General features: G+C 39.5%; 1 protein-coding gene across 1 annotated transcript in view; it reads left to right on the plus strand.

Moving 5' to 3' along the window:
- Positions 1-22,471, plus strand: part of NRAP (nebulin related anchoring protein) — a 69,106-nt gene that overhangs the window by 4,672 nt on the left and 41,963 nt on the right. Inside the window, exons 4-15 of the mRNA XM_015425533.1 lie at positions 2,162-2,266; positions 4,882-4,986; positions 7,086-7,193; positions 9,111-9,215; positions 9,304-9,411; positions 10,529-10,621; positions 11,910-12,014; positions 15,101-15,217; positions 16,399-16,503; positions 17,437-17,541; positions 18,327-18,431; positions 21,725-21,823. Coding sequence (XP_015281019.1) covers positions 2,162-2,266; positions 4,882-4,986; positions 7,086-7,193; positions 9,111-9,215; positions 9,304-9,411; positions 10,529-10,621; positions 11,910-12,014; positions 15,101-15,217; positions 16,399-16,503; positions 17,437-17,541; positions 18,327-18,431; positions 21,725-21,823 — 1,260 coding nt within the window. The remainder of the gene's footprint in view (positions 1-2,161; positions 2,267-4,881; positions 4,987-7,085; positions 7,194-9,110; positions 9,216-9,303; positions 9,412-10,528; positions 10,622-11,909; positions 12,015-15,100; positions 15,218-16,398; positions 16,504-17,436; positions 17,542-18,326; positions 18,432-21,724; positions 21,824-22,471) is intronic.

The following is a 22,471-nucleotide window of genomic DNA, read 5'->3' on the forward strand; positions in this document are numbered from 1 at the left end:
ATCACAAATGGAAGTTTGAATTAAGACAGAGGCTTATGAAAGCTAATACTCACACATTAATGTTTTGCACCCAAGGGGTTTATGTACTTGCTGGCAAACTGATTCATGCATGAGAAATCTCATACAGCTTCCTGATACATGTATCTGGATCAAAGGTTAAACCTTTGCAGCCATTCTAAGTTATTTTATACTCTTCCTTGTATACAAATCTTGGTCTACCAAAGTTATAGGAACATCTCTTTTGTATGCATAGTATAGTTTGTAGAGGCTTTGGCCCATACAGGATTTCCGTCTGCAGAATTCAGCCTTCTGACCTTCCACCTCTTACTTCATCCAGAAATGACCCCCAAGCTCCATTTGGTGGCAGGGAACACCACAGTCATAACATGGTGGCGGGGGGGGGGGCAGTCAGAGCCTCTGCAGCAGGTGGGGGAATTGTCAAAAATCCCCTATTTCCACCCATAGAAGTCTTCCATGTGATCTTAGCCTTCTGTTCCAGCAAATCCATTTGGAGGGATCGTTGGAAAATGGGACGAATTGCATAGCATTTCCATGCTGCTCATTCCATCTTCTTCTGCCTACTTTTCAAAATGATCGAGTTGAAAGTAATGATGGCAAAAGTAATGAGGCTTCTTGCATCCATGTCTCAAATTCTTCCAACAGCAGTTGAAGGCACATGACACATTACAAAGTCCCTGTGGTGGACATGTGGCTGCTGCAGTGACTTTGGATCAGATGTACGCCTGGAGTTCAGGAACCTGTGCTGGGAACTGAATTCTGTGCTAAGACTATGGTGACTTGGGAGAATACGCTTCAGTCTCCCCTCAGCGCTGTTTTCTTGACTTGAAATGACCTTAGGGAGCCATTATTTACCTGCTGGGGAAGCTTGAATGTGCTGAAGGGGGCAAATAGTGGATCCTGAGGCCATTCCAGGTTGGGAGAAGTATGTGTGTGCGGGTGTTAAGCATTCTTTCCCCATGCATTGGTCTCAATCTAAATTGAAGCTCGTGTACCAGAGAATTCCCAGCATGGAACTTTAGGCACACATCTGTTGACAGTCTGTGTGTCCCCCACATGGAGTTTCTAAGTAGTGACCTAACCCAGAGGTACTTAGAATCTAGTTGCTTGACAAATGCCTCCCCCATGACCTGTGCCTGGGAAAAATGGACCACAAATCTAACTGACAAGCCAGAATAGCTTTGCTTTCCTGGCAATACCTAAAATATATTTTTATGTTAATTTTATATTCTCTTTTGGGTGTGGGTTTTTTTGGGGGGGGGCATGTTTGTTTGGAAGGCAAACATGTTTGGGACTTAATCTACTGTGAAATGTTGTGCAAACCCTACTGAGATAAATGGGACTCCCCCTAGGGGGACTGTGTTCTTCTTCCTTACTGTGTCTAATCAGCATGCTTTTGAGGTTCCCTGTTATGTGGCACGCCTCATTAGGTGCATGACTTGATGTGTTCCACTGAGTTTTGCTACATGGAAGAGCTGCTTTGTGCCCCATTGGTAAGGATCCTTTCTTGCAATTCTCTGTATATGGGAATAAAGATGATACCATGTTTGCATATCATGGTGATTTAAGCAGCCAAGGGAAGTAAACGTATTTGTATTAACTACTGAAACAAATTATGCATCAAAGTCTGTCTTGCACCGCAGCAAATTCTGAGGCTGCATGTTCAAAACAGAATATTTGAGTCTGGATTTCCCTCTCGAAATTCAAATATTAATGTCTGATTGTCAAAATTGGTATCTGCCCCTGAAATGTAGTTAATGAGTAGAGTTCCTGATAATATCTGATGTGAAATACTGGAAATAAAGCTTAGCATTCAGTTATTTGAAATAATAACATGCCTCATTCTCAGCAAATTTTCCCTAAATGTGAAAGTCTGGATTTCAAAAGTCAAATGGAGATTTTTTTAGAAGTCAAAATGTAGTTTGAACCATAGATCTAACTTCCATATGGTAGGTTTTTTGGTTTTATTGTTTTGATTCCTAAAATGTATGGCTCTCTTGCACTGAAGTATACAGATCACAGCAGCATTTGAAAACCTGCTATTGTTCCATGATATTCTGAACTGTATTTTCATTTACTTTCCCATATTTTAAGTGATTTTTTTTTTTTTTTGCATTTATGGCTACTATGTTCATTTACTCAGATTAAGTATCGCGAAGAGAGAGAGAGATTCAAATCTGTTTTTCATTGGAATATGAAATCAAGCGACATCCAAGCTGCACAGAAAATACAACAACTAAGCAATCAGGTACGATACCTGTCTCAAGAGCCTGCAAACATGCAAGAGATATTTTATCATCATTTAATTTCCTATGAACTGATGTCGTTTCCTAAAAATAATTATAATTTTTACACATATACAACCCATACTTCAATAATACAAGTGCATCATTTATGTTTACAAATGCTTTTCCAACCATCCTGACCACTGATGTTTGTGATCTGGATGTAAAATGCAAAATTAAGTTCTATGAGGACAGCACCAGAACTCTTTACAGATCTGGTCACTCAGGTGTTAGATGTAACACTAAGGGTTTGAACTGAAGATGGGCTTAGAAGGATGGAACTCTGTTTAGGATTATACTGTTAATTGAATAAAAAGTACCTCAGTGAATTGGGAAACAGGGTGTTTGGGGCTTTTTTGTTGCAAAATATTGTTTAATACTTGTATTTATTTAAAAATGATAACCTCCAGAGGGAAGTGCAATCTGAGAAAAGGCATGTCACAGGAGATTCCTTCCTTCCCTCCTTTCCTCCTTCCTTCCTTTCTCCCTCCTTCCCTCCCTTCCTCAATACAAGTTGCTCTTAATCAGCATGAACCTAAAACCGGCATAGCAACAAAATCAATAAAAACAGATAACAGAAAAAAACCTACAAAACAGTGCATGTTCTGAACCTGCTAACAGAACATATGGCATAAATATCACCTTTCTTCAATGTTCCTACTGAACAATATTGCATTGCAGAGTTTCCTAAAAACTGCCAGTGGCAGTCCTTTTCTGGTCTTCAACAACAAGCGAAGAGGCAAAGGAAAAACAATGGTGGAGTGAGAAATTTTTTAAATTCCAAATATCAGTACACCTACGCATTTCATGTTAAGCTTCCTCAAGGGGTTCTGTAGAATATAAATGCAGCAATATTCCTTGCGGTGCTGAGTTTATATTCTACAGAATCCCCTGAGGAACCTGAAATTGAAATGTATAGGGGTTTTTTGCTTGCACTGCTGCTTGTGTATTCTATAGAACCCTCTGAGGAAGTTTAAAGTGAAACACATAGGAATACTGATATCTGGAATAAAAAATTTCTTCCTACTGCACTATCTCTTTGCTCCAATTGGTGCTGCCCTTTGTTTTCTACAACAAGAAGACCATCATCATGGAGAAAACCCCATGATCAGCATTAGGTAATCTAACCATCTTGGGCAGGGGAACAACCAGGAGAGGTTCAAATTATATCACAGGTGTCTATAATCTTGTAGAAGATTATATTTTCAGTGAGACGTGGGTGAATAATGTAATCTGCTGCCAAGTATACAATATATTTGTATTTATGTTCCAATGTATACTCATAGTTGGTGAGGTATATATTTACATTTCTACATTAGAAAAAGTGATATATTCTAGTCCCATACAAATAAATAATTATAAGGAGGGCAGTAAGTGCTCTTGCTGGCAATGGGGTTCTGCCTTAAGGCTGTATTTCATGACACATCAGCATTTCAAGTGCACCACCATTTCCTTTCACTGTGTATTGTCTGGATCAAGCAAAGGTTTTTGAGTGTGGGAAAATGCAAAGACTTTTTCTTCTGTCTCCACATCTCCCTCTGTTGAATTCAGCACACCTTTCAGGAAGAGCAGAAGGATGGCATGATGATAAGTAAAGGACCAGGTGGTGGGGAAATGGTAGGGCTTAAAAGGCTGCTGACACCTAGAATAGAAGTAACAGTGGTAGGTCCTAAAGTGAAAAAGTACATGTATTCCTACACAGTGTCAGCAAACAAGACTTTAAACTGCCTTCCAATGAGACTGCATTTCTATTATGGGCAGATAGACTGGACACCTATATTTAGGAGCAGAGTGTTTACTCTCGCCTGGTTTGACAACCTGATCAAAATTATATTAATTGGAGCTCAAGTTCCATTGAAATCATAGAGGCTTATATGTAAGTCACTGTGATTCAGACTAAGATGAATGTTAGCCTGAGCCTGCCATGGTGGGGAGGGTGGGATACAAATTTAATAAATAAATAAATAAATAAGATGGTACTGCATACAAACAGTGGACTTTTCCTGTGCGAGATTATTATTATTTTTTTGAGGTTATATATTCTTTATTCAATACAGTTTACTTTTGATATATTTTCATACATAGTTGTTTTTGTTCTTTCTGATCTATATACTTTTTTTTGTTCAAAAAGGTTTTTATTTTCCATTGTTCTCACCTTTTACATCTTTTTGTCAATCAGTTATATATTCCATTTTCCCTCCCTCCCCCAAAAGGCTTCCCGCAATGTGTTTCCCTCATGTCCCACATAGATAGATAGATTTAAGATAACATCTTGTAGTTAATATAGTTCTAGACAAAGTAAATTTTGTTTCACGTCCCAGTTCTTTTCCAGATATATTTTGAAGTCCTTCCATTCTTCATAGAATTCTTGGTCCTGTGCGAGATTATTTAGATAGCTCCTTTTCAAAAACAGAAACACAGTCTATGGGGAATGGTATGATGCAGACATAAAAATGTGCAAGATCAGCTTTGTATCTATCTACCCATTTATAAAAGTCACCTAGTCACAGACCTAATGTTTTAACTACTTGGCCACAAGGTCTCTGTGTGTATTTGTCATGATACCTTTCCTTTTTAGAAAGCTTCCCATGCTGCTTATGAAGAAGGAAAATCCTGGTATTCCGAGACTATCCAAGATCCAGAAATGGTCAGGATTGCTCAAGCACAGAAGGCTTTCAGTGATGTAAGTTAGTTTGTATTTGGAGTACCTTGTTGTGTACCTAATGCCCTGCTTAGAGTGGAAGCAGGGTTGGTCTCACTCAAAGCACGTGCCTGGCTCTAAGCTATATGGTTTAGGCTCAAGTAAATCCCCCACCCCCATTAGCTTCATTAATCTTTTTAGATAAGTTCCACTCTGGGTGTGTGGGGGGGGTGAGAACCGTAGAGAACAAATTACAACTATACAGTTTCTCTCATCCAGCTGTACTGCTTCTTGGGTACTTAGAAACCAGAGCAATAATTAAACAGAGAATATGGGGTATAGCCCTATTTTGTTCTGGCCGTGGGAAACAGTGATTAAAATTTTACTCCACCAAATTACCTATACTCATTAGAATTTCCCAAATATCATAGAGTTTTTACTTTGGCTTGTCTTAACATTGTCCGATCTGGCCTTCTTGAAGGGAGGTATGTATGTACCCCATATGCACAACATCTCTGTCCCTGTCAGTCTGCTCCTCTAGAAACAATCGAACACATCCCTCTGTATGGTCCATTTTAGAAGGCCATTCGGAATATGTATATCACTCCATTTACGTCCAAATACTTAGGCAGATCCAATGATTTCTGTGTTTCTCTTCTTGCTGACTGTTTTAGTGAAACTACCATTAAGGTAGCAAGATTTTGTGCACTGGTGTGCTCAATAAGGAAACAATTGGTTTAGTATGTTAATAATTTTATATTATCATTAATTTTAGGAATTCTGTATCGAATATCTGCTTATGTATCCAATGTCTATCATGCATTCTTTTTAATTAGCTCGTAATAAACCATATGTACGTATGTAGTTGGTTTGTATTTTGTAACATTTTTATTTATGGGAGAAGCATTATTTTGTAAGTGGGGTTACCAGCAGGCCTGAAGAAAACTGCCCTTTCTGTTTAATAGAAGCTTAATGTGAGGAAATGCACAGTGAAGCTTTTCATGGTAAATAATGTCACCTGGTAAGTGACAGTTCACTGAGTTATCTTTGTTTCTCTGCCCTGAGAAATAAATGCTGCTCCAGTTTGGACAAGTTCTAATTATAGCATGCAAAGAGCGGATCATGAGAACATTGGTCTAATATTTTACTAATTTATTTTATTATACCAGTTTGGTGTAGTGGTTAAGTGTGCGGACTCTAATCTGGGAGAACTGAGTTTGATTCCCCACTCCTCCACTTGCACCTGCTGGATGACCTTGGGCAAGCCATAGTTCTGGCACAGCTGTTCTTGAAAAAGAGCAGTTTCTGTCAGAGCTCTTTCAGCCCCACCTACCTCACAGAGTGTCTGTTGTGGGGAGGGGAAGGGAAAGGAGTTTGTAAGCTGCTCTGAGACTCCTTTGGGTAGTGAAGGGCGGGGGATAAATCCAATCTCTTCTTCTTCTAAATTTCTAGCCCTCCCTCCCCTACATAGCAAGGCTCAGGGTGGGTTACAACAGTATAATAAATTACAATAAAATAAATATAGGAAATTCACTCTCTATGTGACATGTAAGTTACTAGGGCTCTTTTTGTAGAAAAAGCCCAGCAGGAACTCATTAGCATAATAGGCCACACCCAATAGCAGGAACTCATTAGCATATTAGGCCACACCCCGGACAGCACAGCTCATTGGCATATTAGGCCACTCCCCCGTGTGCTCATCCAGCCACACCCACCTTTTGCTTCTTATTCTGTTTACCTTGTTTGTTGTCCAAACCCAGGGCTTTTTTGTAGCAGGAACTCCTTTGCATGTTAGGCCACACACCCCTAATGTAGCCAATTCTAAGGAGTTTCTGTTGTTGGGTGTGGCCTATTATGCTAATGCATTCTTGCTGGGTGTGGCCAACTTGGAAGCCAGCCGGAACTCCGTTCCTGTGCGTTTCTGCCCAAAAATAGCCCTGTAAGTTACTATTTCTCAATCTGATCTATCCTCTGATTGTGTTATTAAACTGCTGTTTTAAGCTCCATGCAGACTGATCTTATGTTTACTTTGAGGTAAATTGCATTAAATTTTAATGGACTTAATCCCAGGTCATTGCGCATAGGATGACAGCCATAATGGGAAGACAGGATACACACAAATATTTGTTTCTTTCTTATAGCTGAAAAATACAGAGGAATATGAAGAATACAAGGGTAAAGGCAGCTTTCCTGCTTTGATCACTCCAGCTTATCAGATAGCCAAGAGGGCCACTCAGCTATCCAGTGATGTGAGTTCCTCTTTCATAGGGCTTTTCAGGGGGGGGGAGACAAAAGATAGGGTTGCCAACACTGGACTGGAGAATTCCTGGAGATTTGAAATAGAACCTGGGAGGGTGGTGTTTTGGGATAGGAGGGACCTTAGTGCTATAGACTCCATGCTCCAAAGCAGCCATTTTCTCCAAGGGAACTGATCTCTGTAGTGTAGGGTTGCCAGGTCCTATTTTGTGGCTGTCAAGTGGCTTTGGGGGGCTGTCCAGGAGGGAGCAGGCACTCCCCAACATGATTGCATCACACATAGGTGACATCATGTTGGGGATGCAGCCCCTTGAAAGGTGCTGGTGGCACCTGTTCACAAAACATTTAAAGGGAAGCGAATTTGCCACTTGGAATTCAGGTGTGCAGCTGGCGATTGCCCCTCTCCCTCCCCTCCTGCAAGATTTAGAGGGCCCTCCAGCTGATTGGTGGGCCATGTGCTCCTGCTGATCAGATGGAGGGCCCTTTAAATCTTGCAGGAGGGGAGGGAGAGGGGTGGCTGCTTTGGGGCTTGGGGCAAGGCTTACCCCACCGGCCTGGTGGCAGGCAGAAGCCCGCAAAATCAGGATCCCTTTCCCCCACCTCGGGATTGGCAAGCCTACTATAGTCTAGACATCATTTGTTATTCTGGGAGATCTCTGCTCCCCACCTGGAGGTTAGCAACCCTTCAAAGGAATCTTTGTATGGGTAATGGTATTAGAGGTTACGATTCACAGCAATAATCAAAGTCCTGCATAAATACATGATTATACTTCTATTAATTATGTATTCTGAGCATTTTTGTGGTTACTTATTATGTGTCATAACCAGAGAAACTTAGATTCAGGTGGGTAGCTGTGTTGGTCTGAAGCAGCAAAGCAAAATTTCCAGCGGCACCTTTAAGACCAGCCTTTAAGACCTGGCCCCACTGATGGACCTACTGATGGCACCTGGTATTTTTGGCCACTGTGTGACAGAGTGTAGGACTGCATGGGCCATTGCCCCGATCCAACATTGGCTTCTCTTAAGTTCTTAAGTTTTATTCTGGGTATAAGCTTTCATGTACATGCAGAAGTCTGAGTGCACATGAAAGCTTATACCCAGAATAAAAAGTTGTTGGTCTTAAAGGTGCCAGTGGACTCAAACTTCGGTTAACTAGAGGAACTGTTATCCTAGAATATTGACACATGAAGTGCTGAGTGTAGAAATCCACCATTCAGCTCAGCCATAGCTTTAACAGTCTGGTAGTTGCTTGCTGCTATGGGTCTTAACATCTATCATAAGCTTATGCTATTTTAATAAACTATATGCATGCTTTTCTAGTATGAAAATATGGAAAGTTAATAAAAGGTTCACCTTGTGGATTGCTATACAAATTTCTGTAGCTATTATTCCAAGAATAACTTGTAGTGCTTTAATAGGAATTGAAAATGAAAGCAATTGAGATTGTTACTGATTAAACATGCTGGGTTGGTGTAAAAGAAAGCTGTTTCATCCAAATAAAAATTTCAAAGTTCCCATTGAGTTTAGAGTCATTCTATTAACTTTAATAGGCTACTGGTTTGATCTCTTTTATACATTTACTTCTCCACAGTCGTTTCTTTGTTATAAAATAAACATCTTTGAGAATTCATGGACTTGGAATGAAATAACGGATAATTAATCCAAAGCACATAATTTTGACAAATAAGGTCAGAATATGTTGTCATTCCAATCCCTTTTCATCAAGGTACCACTTCTTTTGCATTTGTAACCAAGGGATTTATATTACAGGACAAAAAATGGGAAAAATTAATTAGCAAATCCAAAGATCATCTATTTCTTTGCCTTTTGATGCTTTATGGAAAGAAATAAGATGGCAGTTTTAATTAGTATTAAAATGTCCTTTGTGTATATTTTACTCCTTCCCATAGGTGGAGTATAAACGAGGGCATGGTGACCGTGTTTCCAAATTCACCGGTGTTGTTGATACTCCAGATATACTTCATGCACAGGCTGGGAGCCATCTCACAAGTGATGTAAGTGGAACAGAAGAAAAAAAATTATTTTCACCTGTTACTGACTCTCTATATTTCTGTGTTTTTTGAACTCTCTTGGTTTTTACAGTTAAAATACACAGAAGAGTATGAGCAACAGAGAGGAAAAGGCAGTTTTCCTGCAATGATTACTCCAGCCTATCAGATAGCTAAAAGAGCCAATGAACTAGCAAGCAATGTAAGTTTCAAAAGCATGGTCTACATGAATTGGTTATCACGTACTGGAAGAAAACCCAAACTGTATATGTAAAAACCTATTTGGGGGGAAATCCAGACATTGCTGGGACAGTGGATTTGCACAGACAAATTTTAGAAGGAACATAAAAGGTAAAGGTAAAGGTTCCCTTGCTCGAAAGCCAGTCGAATCCGACTCTAGGGTTGCGGTGCTCATCTCCGTTTCAAAGCCGAAGAGTCAGTGCTGTCCAAAGACTTTTCCGTGGTCATGTGGCCGGCATGACTAAACACCAAGGCGCACGGGACGCTGTTACCTTCCCACCGAAGTGGTACCTATTTATCTACTTGCAATTTCTTGCTTTCGAACTGCTAGGTTGGCAGGAACATAGATAGCCTTATTATTAAAACAAACTGTTTATTTCGACCTGGGTGAAATTGAAAACAGAGTTGTTGATGATTGGCAGTCCCTGTGACCTGACAGAGATGAGAATGTGGTAGCTGACAGCATCACACTGTCAGAAGTGTCACAGTCTGGTTGTAAGCCTGGATCTAGATTAGGGGGAAGGCAAGCATGGGGAGGAGCTTAACGGTATGGTGACCTTATTCCTGTCTGAACACTGGACAGGTTGCCACTGTCATTCTTGTATTGGTTGCTCTCATCTTCACTATTGTAACATGACAACTGTTGGAATGATTTTAGTTACTTACTAATGGAGGCTGGGCATAGAACGCATTAATCGTCTTTTGGTGGACCTGAACTGGATATTCGTTTGCTTCCAGGCTTGATTTTTTAAAGCAGGAGGCCTTGTTGATGGAGCCATGAGACTGTTGGCTAGATCTTGAAGCTGAGTCCTGGCATCAGTGTTATGGAATTCTCTCTCTCACACACAGCATACACTGAGATCTTTATTTTCTCAGTCCTACAGCAGCTCACTTTATATAATGCTATATTATTTGCTTCTCTCTGTAAACTGGGACTATTGGACAATATAGCTGTGGATTTTTTATAGAACTGAGCTTTTTATGGAAAATGTGGCATACAAGTTTATAAAGTAAATAAATGTAATATATCTAAGTTGTAAGACCAACAAGGATTATCCTTTTGCCTTCCTTGCTTTCAGGTTAAATATCACCAACAATACGCAAAAGAGATTAAGGGGAAAGCAAGTCATTCTGTTGGTGCTTCAAAAGAAAGTATAGATCAGTTTAGTCAGGTAAGGAAGAATACAAATTAATCGCTGCCAAAATGTATCAATTGCAAAGTATTCTGGGCAAAGCAAAGCTAAGCTGGTGTATTAAAACTTTTCTGCTTCCTCTCTCCAGCTACAGTCCCCTGAGCCCCCTGAAATTCTTCCTTTGGGTCTCAGGACCCTTCATCAGCAATGTTGGTGGTGAAATGGGGTCTGTAATGGGGGTGGAGAATCAACAAAATTTGCCCCCAGAAATGTTCTAAATAGTACCAAGAACTCCTTTTCTCTGTTCCCCCCCCAAAAAAAACCCCAACCAATTTCATTCAACAAAGTAAAAGAAAGATTTGTAATAATACCATATTTCAAGTAAGAATATAAGCCATTTCACCTTTATGTTTTGGAATATCTTATTTCTCATGTTTGATATCACTTCGCAACTGATATACTTAAAGCTTGTTTCCTGCACCATACACTGACATACAACATACCCTGATAGTTATGGATATTTTGCATTTATTGGAAGATGTGTCATATTCAACTCATTACGGTATAAAAAGTATGCCCAGGTGCTGATAGGTATTCACCCTCCCCCCGCGAACTGTGGCCCTAGATAGGAATGTAAGCAACCATATGTAAACTGCTCCGAGCCTACGGGAGGGAGCGGTATAGAAGTCAAATAAATTAAATAAATAAATAAATAAATAAATGAAGTGGAGTGGGGGAATCAAGATAGTAGTGTCACCGGTGCAAACAGTCCTGAAAGCTTTAAGCAAAATTATGACTTTATGTGTCTAACTTCTAACAGTTATTTTGACAACTGGCAGCATCATAGGATATTTTTAATTTCATTCAGCTTTGTCATCCATAAACTGGGTTTATTCCTATTCTGCTTTCTTCTGTTTTTTACATTATATTCTAATATCAGCGAACTGACGGAAGAGCTGTGAGCAAAGCAAAAACCCACCCGGGTGCTGGTAGGGAAAACCCCCACCCCTGTAACAAAAATGTGGCCATAGAATTAGGATCATATGCATTTGCAGCAAAAATTGTAAACCGCTCTGAGACCTTCGGGTCTGAGCGGTATAGAAGTCGAATAATAAATAAATAAATAAATAAATATACAGAAACTGCAATCCTAAAAACACTTTCTTGGGAGTAAGCCCTACTGACTAATACGAGACTTGCCTCTGTGTAGGCCTTTTGGGATTGCTTTCTGAGAACTAAGCTGGCAAGAAAGATCCATGATGAGAGAGATATGTGCAAAAATAAAAACCACACAATGAGTAAATAATAACTACTGAATGTTCTCCAGGAGTATATGGATGATTACGAAGAGCACAGAGGGAAAGGAAGCTTTCCTGCTATGATTACCCCAGCATATCAAAATGCAAAGAAGGCCAATGATCTGATTAGTGATGTAAGTATGAAGCAAGAAGTATCCAACATTGGCCAGATGCAAGTAGTTGCTTATTATAATGAAAAGATTCTGTGGTATCTGTTTGAGCAACTGACAGAAACCTGTAAGAAGGGACTTCTGCTGACTCTCATTGATTTTTGTGGCAGTTCCAGTGATGCCAGATATAACTGCTCCTGCTTGAGGATGCTATTTTAATGGGCCTACAAAGTGGTAATAGCTGTATGTTTTTGTATATGCACAAAAAGCAGTTTGTTTTGAGCTGGGATTACTGCTAGAGATTTTTGTAAAATATAGTAACCACACAGTATTTTTTTCTGCTTGTGTTATAAAAACTTGTGGAGCAGGTTCTGTCTCCCTCTCTTTTGCCTTGCAGTCAACTTTTCTGGAGTCCAAACACTTGCACAACCAGTTTCACAAGACAAAAGGGGTTTGAGGCTTGAGTATCTGCATAAGCATCCCACTTTGGAAGCTGAATGGATTTCCAAAAGCAGTTTGGGATTTTGCAGGGAGGTCTGCTTTTCAAAGAAAAAAAACCCTCAAAAATTCGTCTGGACATGTGCAAGACCTTGGAGATACCTTAAGTAGCTTTTTGGATCCTGGCCATAGTTTTTAGCTAAATGTATCTTTTATTGACATGCTGTATTTATATCCTTCGCTCTGAAGATAGCTGAAACTGACCTTTCCAAAACCTTTTTGGGTAGTTATTTTAAATTTTTAATTAAGTTACCTCAGGACCTTATAGTGATGCCAACCAGTCTCACAAAGTGTGTGGATTTTATTTAATTGCAGACAACATTTTTCCCCATTGTCATAAACAATAAAAATGCCTGGTTAAAAGGGCAATTTAAGTGTGGTTGGGGACATGATGTGTGCCCAAACTATCTTCTTTCTCCCATCCATCATCTGTCTATCTGTGCCTATCCGTCTCCCAATGGAAACACAAAGTGGCTTACAACATCATTCTCCCCTCCTCCAGTTAGGTAGGTAAGACTGAGTGGCTGAAGTTCGTCTTACAAGCTTCCCTGGCAGAACTGGAGTCTTCCAGAACCTAGTCTAAGATAGATCAAGATGGGTAGCCATGTTAGTCTGTCTGCAGCAGTAGAAAAGAACAGGAGCCCAGTAGCACCTTAAAGACTAACAAAATTTGTGGTAGGGTATGAGCTTTCGTGAGTCACTACTCACTTCTTCAGACACTAGTCTGGCACTCTTACCACTATACTAGCTATTTCTCTTCCTCCTCCTCTCTCACATGCCGATTCCCTCTTCTGTTTCATGATTCTTGTAACCCATTGGTGCTCACTCCGTGAAGAGCCACATTTGCAGTTACTATCAACCAAAAGAGCGACATTTACTTCCATCCCTAGCATGAGGCCTACACCTCAGGGAGACTCACAACTTTCCCATTCCTCAATTAGTAGCTGTTTCAGTGTGGGAACCGCCTGCCAATCACAAGCCCCACTGAGAAATGGCTTTTCCCACTGTCCTGAAATATGTGGTTGGTGCTACATTAGGGAACAGTGCTCAGAAGAGCCACAAGTGACATGTCAAACAGCCGTATGTGGTCTGATTCACTGAGTGAATATCACTGTTCTAAACATAGTTTGGTGTGATGACCTAACTGGGCAAGTGATGGCTGGTGCTAATCTCCTAATCATGAGTTTGCAAATCAAGGTTTAGAGGCAATCCTGGTTAGTATTAATCCCTATTTGCTCAACTTGGGCATCACAACAAACTCCAGGAAAGGGAAGAGGGAATATGTGCATAATGGGAAAATGAAAGGGGAAGGAGGGACTATGCAGTCCCACACCATATTCCCGGGCTGGGGGATTGTTGGATTTAAGGATGCGCACAAACTGCATTTTTGTGGTTCAGTTAATGGTTCATGGCTGAACCACGAACCAATCCATGAACCTAAACTAATGGGGAGGTTGGTTTGCAAACTGACCTGGTTCTTATTGGTTTGTGAATAGTGGCGAGCAGAAATCAGGGCTTGAAATTGCTCGCAGCCATTTAAACCAAGTAGCTGAGCGACAGGGAGCTCCCCTCCACTCAACTGTTTTTTATGAAGAAAAACACAACACCACAAACTGCATCAAAATTTGTGACAAACTTTAGTGCGTCAGCCAGTTTATGCCCATCCCTAATTGGAATTGAACACTATCTTAAATATGTGCCCCAGCAGATTTTAAGAACTAGAGAGCCAGTTTGGTGTAGTGGTTAAGTGTGTGGACTCCAATCTGGGTGAACTGGGTTTGATTCCCCACTCCTCCACTTGCACCTGCTGGATGACCTTGGGCAAGCCATAGTTCTGGCACAACTGTTCTTGTAAAAGAGCAGTTTCTGTCAGAGCTCTCTCAACCCCACTTACCTCACAGGTTGTCTTTTGTGGAGAGGGGAAGGGAAAGGAGTTTGTAAACCGCTCTGAGACTCCTTTGGGTAGTGAAGGGCAGGGGATAAATCCAATCTCTTCTTCTCTTCTAGAAGCTTTATCGTGCCGTCCTAAGCAGAACTGCATTCTTCTAAGCACACTGATTTCAGTGGACCTATAACTCTGCTTAGGATCACATTATTAATTTTCCAAGTAGATCCTGTACTTAAATAGCATCAAAGTACTGAAACACTGTAACTAAAAGAGTTAGAAAATTCCAGGGTTGTCCTAATGAGAGAAAACCCTGGGAATTATTATGTCTGTTGGGATATTTATTTCTAAACCTACAAGCAAAACATATTGGAACCAAGCAAATTCCTCAGGTAGCACATCTAATTCTGCATCAGATTCACAAACAACATCCCTCTCTCAGAATATATATATATTTTAAAATAGTTTATTACAGCAGTCCTCCCTACCTTTCTGAATTGTTCTTCCTGAATTCACAATGTGAACGGCCTCTTTTTCACTCGTATCCACCTGCTGGCAGAGCATTGATTTCAGATCCCATCCTGCAAATACACTGCTTGCTAACAAAACATTTGCAGCCATCACATCCCACAGAGGAAATAACAACTAACCATTAGCAAGTAACCAGGCAAATGAGGAATGGCCACTTGGCATCTATTACTTCTTGAGTTTGTCCTTTTCTTCTTAGATAAAATACAAGAAGGACTTTTCAAATATGAAAGGAGCAGCCCACTTTCATTCCCTTTCAGCCCAAGAAAACCTTGTTCTTAAACAAGCCCAGGATACTAACAAGCTATACAGTGAGGTAAGAAGGTCAAATATTATCTCAGTTGATAGGGAAATATATAATGCAGTAAACAATTATTTGCATGTCAACAGTGGCAATCAGTACATAAGAGCAAGCAAATATATACCACACTTTGCAAATGGTGTCCTGCATGGCACAAGAAAGTGATAACAATTTAAATGGTCTGCGAGGGCTTCTTTTTCCATAGTGGGAGCCATGAGAATGTTACACGCTTGTGTCTGCTTCCCAAGCTGCTCTGGTTATATTAGAACAGCAACATGGCTTCCACCCATGGCAGTGTTACCCTTCCCTGTGGCAAATTTGATTAGAATTTCAGTTTAAAAGCAAAATTTCATTGTAAAATTAAATGACATATTAGAGATGTATGATGTGCCACCTGGAGAGACTCTGTGGATATTATTAACAGTTTTTGAGCTTCTTTTCAAAATTCTGCAGACATTTTGCCTGAGTAAAGGTTCCCTTGCTCGAAAGCCAGTCAAGTCCGACTCTAGGGTTGCGGTGCTCATCTCCGTTTCAAAGCCGACGAGCCAGCGCTGTCCAAAGACATTTCTGTGGTCATGTGGCCGGCATGACTAAACACCAAGGCGCACGAAACGCTGTTACCTTCCCACCGAGGTGGTACCTAATTATCTACTTGCAATTTCTTGCTTTCGAACTGCTAGGTTGGCAGGAGCTGGAACTAGAGACGGGAGCTCACTCTGTCATGCGGCAACTCGGGTCTCGAACTGCTGAACTACCAACCTTCCACAGCCTGCAGTTCAGCGTCTTAACCACTTGAGCCACCGCAGCTCCTTTTTGCCTGAGTAGCATGTTACAAATTCAGTTTTAGTTTTGTTTTAGCAAAAATTTGATGGCAACTCTTCCTAGGTGAAATTCAGAGAAAAGCTCCAAATTCCATTAAAACCAGAGGGATTAAGACTTTGAGGAATAAATCCCAGTTATTTCATCAGCAGGATTTAGGCACGCCTAACTGATACACTCCGTAGCCTTGCTGCTTAGAGGAGGTTTCAGATTGCTTGTATGCATGCTGAGCCATCTTATGTTTCTTCCCTTTGCTTTATTGTATATGCAATATCACCCTCAAGATAGTCCCATTGATGTAATGGATGTAAATAATATTGTTTGCAATAAATGAATAAGTTTGCATTTTTCATTGTTTTTACAATCTTATTCAAAAGGTGGAATACAAGAAGGATTTGGAGAACAGCAAAGGACATAGTATCAACTACTGTGAGACTCCTCAGTTCAGGAATGTTAGCAGGCTCTCAAAATATACTAGTGATGTAAGTCTTCTGTAGCTTGCATGCCATTCTATGAAAGTTTAACTTAGTCACTGTTGGAATCAGTTTGTACACATGTGAACTTCAGATAAGAGGAGGAATCCTTGGTTAGAAAAAAAAAGTACTGGGAGTTTGAATATAAAAGTCTTTACAGGAAAAACAGATTATATACTATTCATCACTAATCTAATCAAACAGTGCCTATTAATTGTTAATGTTAATTGACTCTTTTTCATTTATTTTATCTGTTATGTCTGTTTCTTAATTGGTTTTTAGCACTGCTAGGTAACCTTAGTCAACCCTGCTTGAGTTGCAAATTATAGAGCAGACTATAAGCAAGTCATATTCCACCATGAATGGAAGAAAAACATTTTGTTACCTAGTGTGTTATATACTGCAGCTGAATTTTAATGCCTTAGCCTTTATGAACAGAAGGTGTCACAATAGCTTTGTTTCTCAATACAGAATACTTTTTAAAGCATTTGTAAATAAAAATCAATTTGAATGTAATTTGAAATTAATACCCAAAATGTAGTCATCAGAAAAAAACAAAAAACAAAATATCTGTCAGCTAGCATAAAAAGCCAACTGTAATTGCATCAATCCACGCAAACAATAATGTTACATTCCTTCATTTAACTTAAACATTAATTCTTGTGTGTAATTCCGGCCAGAAGTGTACATTGATCTTCATTTCACTTTTTGCTTCTACAGTAAGTTCTTTTCTTCATAAAATGGAATTGATGAGTTTGTCTATTCCCACAGTCTTAACATGTATCTCTTATTTTGAAATGAGTAAAATGTACCTTCAGGATGATCAGAAATGTAGCACTAGTAGTTCTAATTTACTCTTTATTTCCTTTGAATTTGGTGTCTTGTTTGTTACAAACAAAAAGAAAGCACTTTTATTTTTGAAGGATTTGTTTTTGTTTGCAGCTCAAATACAAAGAGCATTACCAGAACCAAAAAGGTCACTATGAAGGTGTTGGCTTGGACCAGCGTACCCTGCATGCCATGAAGGCTGGAAGTTTGGCAAGCAATGTAAGTTGGTTGGACTCATTGTATTGCAGATATTTTAATCTACACATTGTTCAGACATGACTTCTGTTCTATGTAGCTTCAAATTAAAATAGCCATAGGTTTGATTCTGCCTGAAGAGATGCAATGATATGGGGGGGGGGGGAAGAAGAGGTATTTCAGAAATCTTTCTGAGCATTAAACAGAACAAACACACCAATAATAAGCTTTGCATGATTGGACAGCATGCCATAATGTGGCCATATCACTGAGGTATTATGCTTTGTCAATTTTAATTCATTGTTGAGACAATAACTCTTGAAATTGGACCCTAAGATTAGTGTGTTTAGTTTGGCAGAATGCTCTATCTCTCATTTGCTGCTTTGGAGCCTCTCCCATGGTCAGTCTGTTTACGCAAAGCAGTCTTTCATAAGCAATTAAACCTGGTTTAATTGTATTGGTTCATTGAGATGCCATTTCATTACATACTGTGTCTTGAAGTGCATTATTTACAGATCTGTAAGAAGCTCCAGAACTAAGCAGGAAGATAAAAGGGATGTGTCACAGGTGGAAGTTAAGTTAATGCTCCCACAGTTGGCACTGGATTAATTGCGCAGCTGAAAAAGAATCAATTAGCAGCTAAACTATGCAAATAATTTCATTTTCTTTGGCATTGACGACAGTGCGCTTACTTTGTTTCTTGTGTTTAATATTAATCTTATTGTTTTTCTTTTTTCTTGTCTACTAATTTTTCAGAACAAATGACAGCTTTAAAAAAGTTGATTCTTTTTGTTCTTCTTGTTTTCCAGATAGCCTATAAATCAGACTATACACATGATGATGCTGACTACAATTATCCAGCGACACTCACTCCTTCATATCAAACAACAAGGAAGCTGGTCCCTTTGAAAGATGTAAATAGCCTTATGAGTCCTCACCCTGTTACTTGAATGGTTCACCATCCTCTGGGGGAGGGAGTATGATTCATGGCCAGCCATTTCATTGTGGTGACAAACATCGTGGATGACAGCAGAGTCCAAAAAGAGAAAAGTTGTTTTTCAGATAGGAAGATCATGAAAGCTCAGGAGCCTGGAAATGGCACACTAAGCATGCTGTTATTTAGATGTACTGATGTCAGTCTTATCCTCTTTGGTTGTAATCCAAAGATCATTACTGCCACCTAAGGCAGAGGTCTTTTATAACTAGAGTCGAATTACATCAAAATTTAGAGCAAGAGATCAAGAAAGACCTAGTATTAGGAAGCCCATTTACATAATGAAATTATACAACTTAACATTATTGATAGTTAGGTCGATCAATAATTCATAAAGTTTCTGCAGGCCAAACAGAAGTTGTTGTGACTTTTTATTAGGGAGTGGCATACATGAATCTCACAATAAGTAATACATGTTCATAGGAGTTCCTTATGCAAAGGTCTTACTGATCTGGTTTGAATCTCTGCCTAGTTTGCACTTGGATTCCCGGAAACTCTTCACTTCTATAATTTCTTTTTCTGTAAAATGTTTCCAAGAAGCACTTTAGTTCCATAAAAATCTTTGCTTTCCATTCCCTTCACATACTAGTTTTTCTAGTATCCTTCCCAGCCCTCCAGTATAACTTAACATAAAGATTTGGTTATCTTTTTAAAAGAACCACATTTGATTTGGTGATGAGCCACATTGGGCTCTAGAGCATACATGGCAGTCCCCTGACCTAAGGGCATGATGAACTTACATTGGTTAGTGAGCTAACATTGCTTTACCCAAAGAATATTGGGAGTTGTGGTTTGATAAGGATGCTGTGAGTACTGTATTAGAATTCCTTAGGTACACTAGGAAAACTATAGTTCCCAGAGTTTTATGGGGGGTGGGAAAGAGAGGCTATTAACCAGTTTATATTTGTGGCACAGATATGGTCTTAACATTGGCCTGTTTCAAGTGGATTGATGTAAACATCGGTCCCTGCCACATGAGGGGGAAAAAGGACGGGCAAAGTGCGGCTTTTTAAAGCCGCACCAAAAGAGACACGCGGCGGCGGGATCACATAGATCCCCTGAGCCGCCGCGCACTTCCTTCCCGGCACGATCAGAAGCCGGGGGGAAGCCACAGAAAGAAGAGCGCGGCAGCCGAACTGCGCATGTGTGCGCATGTGCAGTTCGGCGGGGAGCCGGGATTGATACGCACAACGGGCGCGGTGGCGATCCCACAGCCGTGCTTGCTGCGGTGCTGCAGGTAAGTCCTTCTCTGTAGGAGGTTCTTTTTTGCAGTGGGTTTTCCGGGGTTAGGTACGGATCGGGGACGGGTGCGTGCAGCTTTCCAGATGTTGCAGTGAGATCGCGCCCGTTTGCTGCGCCCCCGATCCGTCCCTCTCCCAGCCCAAAATCTTCCATGTGACTGGGGCCATCATTGATTTTTATTTTATTCAATTTTTATCCCACTCCTTTATTCACCAAGCAGGGCTCATAAATCCCCACCATTTTTAGTAGTCTAAGCACAATATATAGGTATAAAATCTAAAGTATTCTCTTGTCCTGTGTGAAATTGCTTTCACAAAAGGACCACAGCAGACTCAGTGCATCATTTATAATATCTGGAAATGTTTTTCAATTCTCTACCCTGTTCTAAGCCAGCAGACATTCTGAGGTAGGCTGAGTGTAAGATATAACATTGATGTAACCAGAAGGAGGAGAATAAGCAAAAAATAACCACACTTAAATTTTTGCTTCTAGAATTAAGAGCTAGCCATTTATTCTTCTCTTTTATTACATCTGGGCTGTACATTTCATTTGGATTCTTATTGGGGCAAAATCAGTGTACAAATGAATAAAATAAATAAATAAAACTCCTTACTACTTTTTAAGAAGTAAAAAGAAAAGAAAGTCTGTACACAATTAAAGATTCAAAGATTCTTAAGTTCATGTAGAGAAAAAAATAAATTCCTAGGTTTAATAGCTTGACCCTGTGACTTACTATCTTGAAATTTCATCAGACACAGAAAAGAAACCATTAACTTGTATAGTTTTAAATCCCAGGATTTCATTCACCAAGCTGTAGCTGATGGTAATTTGTGACAAACCCAGAATTTCTCCAGAGCTAGGACCCCTTCAAAATTTGAGGTCCAACAGTTGCAGTATAAAATTGAATGAAAGTCCAGTGGCACCTTAAAGACTAACAACATTTATATAAAAAAAAAACAAAAAACAACAACAACAACAACATTTATATCAGCATGAGTTCCCATAAGGCAGAATAAGAAGAAAAAGTGAGTTCTGGCTCACAAACGCTCATTCTGGAATAAATATTGTTAGTCTTTAAGGTGTCACTGGATTTCTGCTTTATTTTGCCACAATAACATGACTATCTCTTTGGAATTACAACATAAAATTCTACAAGAAACACAGATCATAAAGAGAAACTTTATTGTTTATTGATCACCTTCCTCATTAAGTTACATATTTTTAGGAAAAGGGAGCCATGTTAAAATAAATTATTTAGCTTTAGATACCATTTGGCTGCTCTAGTCCCTTTCCATTTTAGCAAAACACTCTTAGCAAACTACTTCTGAGTAGCATACAATGTGCTGTTTAGCAAGGAGGTAATTAACTAGACTGAATATTAATTAAGGCCTGCTGAGGATAATAATTGTATCCTGTTGAGTGGCATGGAGGTTTTGGGGAGGTATAGGCTTAAACAGAAACCTCACCATGAGGGTTTATTCTGCATAATTTGTGGATTTAATAATCCATTTTGTATAGTTTTATTGATGCCAGTACATTAATGTATTAGCAAATTATTGAGCTTACTGACTTTGAAATAACATTTTTGCCTTATTACAATTTTCCACTGCATGTCTAATTTTCTCTATGTTTCTTACATTTAAAAATCCTAATTTAATATATTGTTTGAGTGGAGTGATAATTTTCATGCTTTTCCTCCAACAAAAACTTCCAGTTTCCATTATTTAGCTTTTCTTAGTGTGAATCAAACAGAAGAGACAGAAGGAAAAATAAGGATGCTGATTTCTTGTAAACACTTGATGAATGAAATTGCATGAAGTAAAAAGCTGCTTAGTTTCTATTTTTTAGTTACTACTGTGGATAGTTTAAATCCTTATGTATTTCTCTGTCTTAATATCAGCTGTATCTTCCGGCTTGGAGAATTGCTTTACTCGATCCTGTTATGATGCGTACATTTTTATTTCAATTTAGGTAAACTACAGACAAAATATAGATAAATTGAAGTATAGCTCTGTTACCTGCACACCTCAGATCATTCAAGCAAAAATCAGTGCACAGCAGCTTAGTGATGTAAGTCAAACTGCGCATTGTTTGATTGTTACATGAAAGCATGAGAACTATATCATAGTTAAGCAGGTATCTTGCACTTATCACATGGCTAAGAGCTGTAAATGTAAGGAGCTTATATTCTTTTTCCAGGAGAGTCTTCTTGTCAGAAACCAGATGCTGGTATCACTTTTATAAAGGTAAAGGTAAAGGTTCCTTTGCTCAAAAGCCAGTCGAATCCGACTCTAGGGTTGCGGTGCTCATCTCCGTTTCAAAGCCGAAGAGCCAGCGCTGTCCAAAGACGTTTCCGTGGTCATGTGGCCGGCATGACTAAACACCAAGGCACACGGAACGCAGTTACCTTCCCACCGAAGTGGTACCTATTTATCTACCACTTTTATCTACCACTTATTTATCACTTTTATAATTTCACATTAATTATATGCCAAAATAATTGTAATAGCACTTTGTGGAAAGAATTTCAGTTCCCAGCCTTTTCACTAAACTGACCTCATTTGTCTCCTGATTTTCCCATAAGTCCTCATGCTCAAAGACAGGTGGAATGATAAGGTCTATAACAGAATTCAGACTGTCAGGCCAAAGTGAAGGTTGAATATTACCACTTATTGGGATTGCCAACCTCCAGGTGGTAGCTGGAGATCTCCCACTATT

Source organism: Gekko japonicus, unplaced genomic scaffold (assembly GCF_001447785.1).
Source record: "Gekko japonicus isolate JY-2015 unplaced genomic scaffold, Gekko_japonicus_V1.1 scaffold633, whole genome shotgun sequence".
Taxonomy (NCBI): Eukaryota; Metazoa; Chordata; class Lepidosauria; order Squamata; family Gekkonidae; genus Gekko; species Gekko japonicus.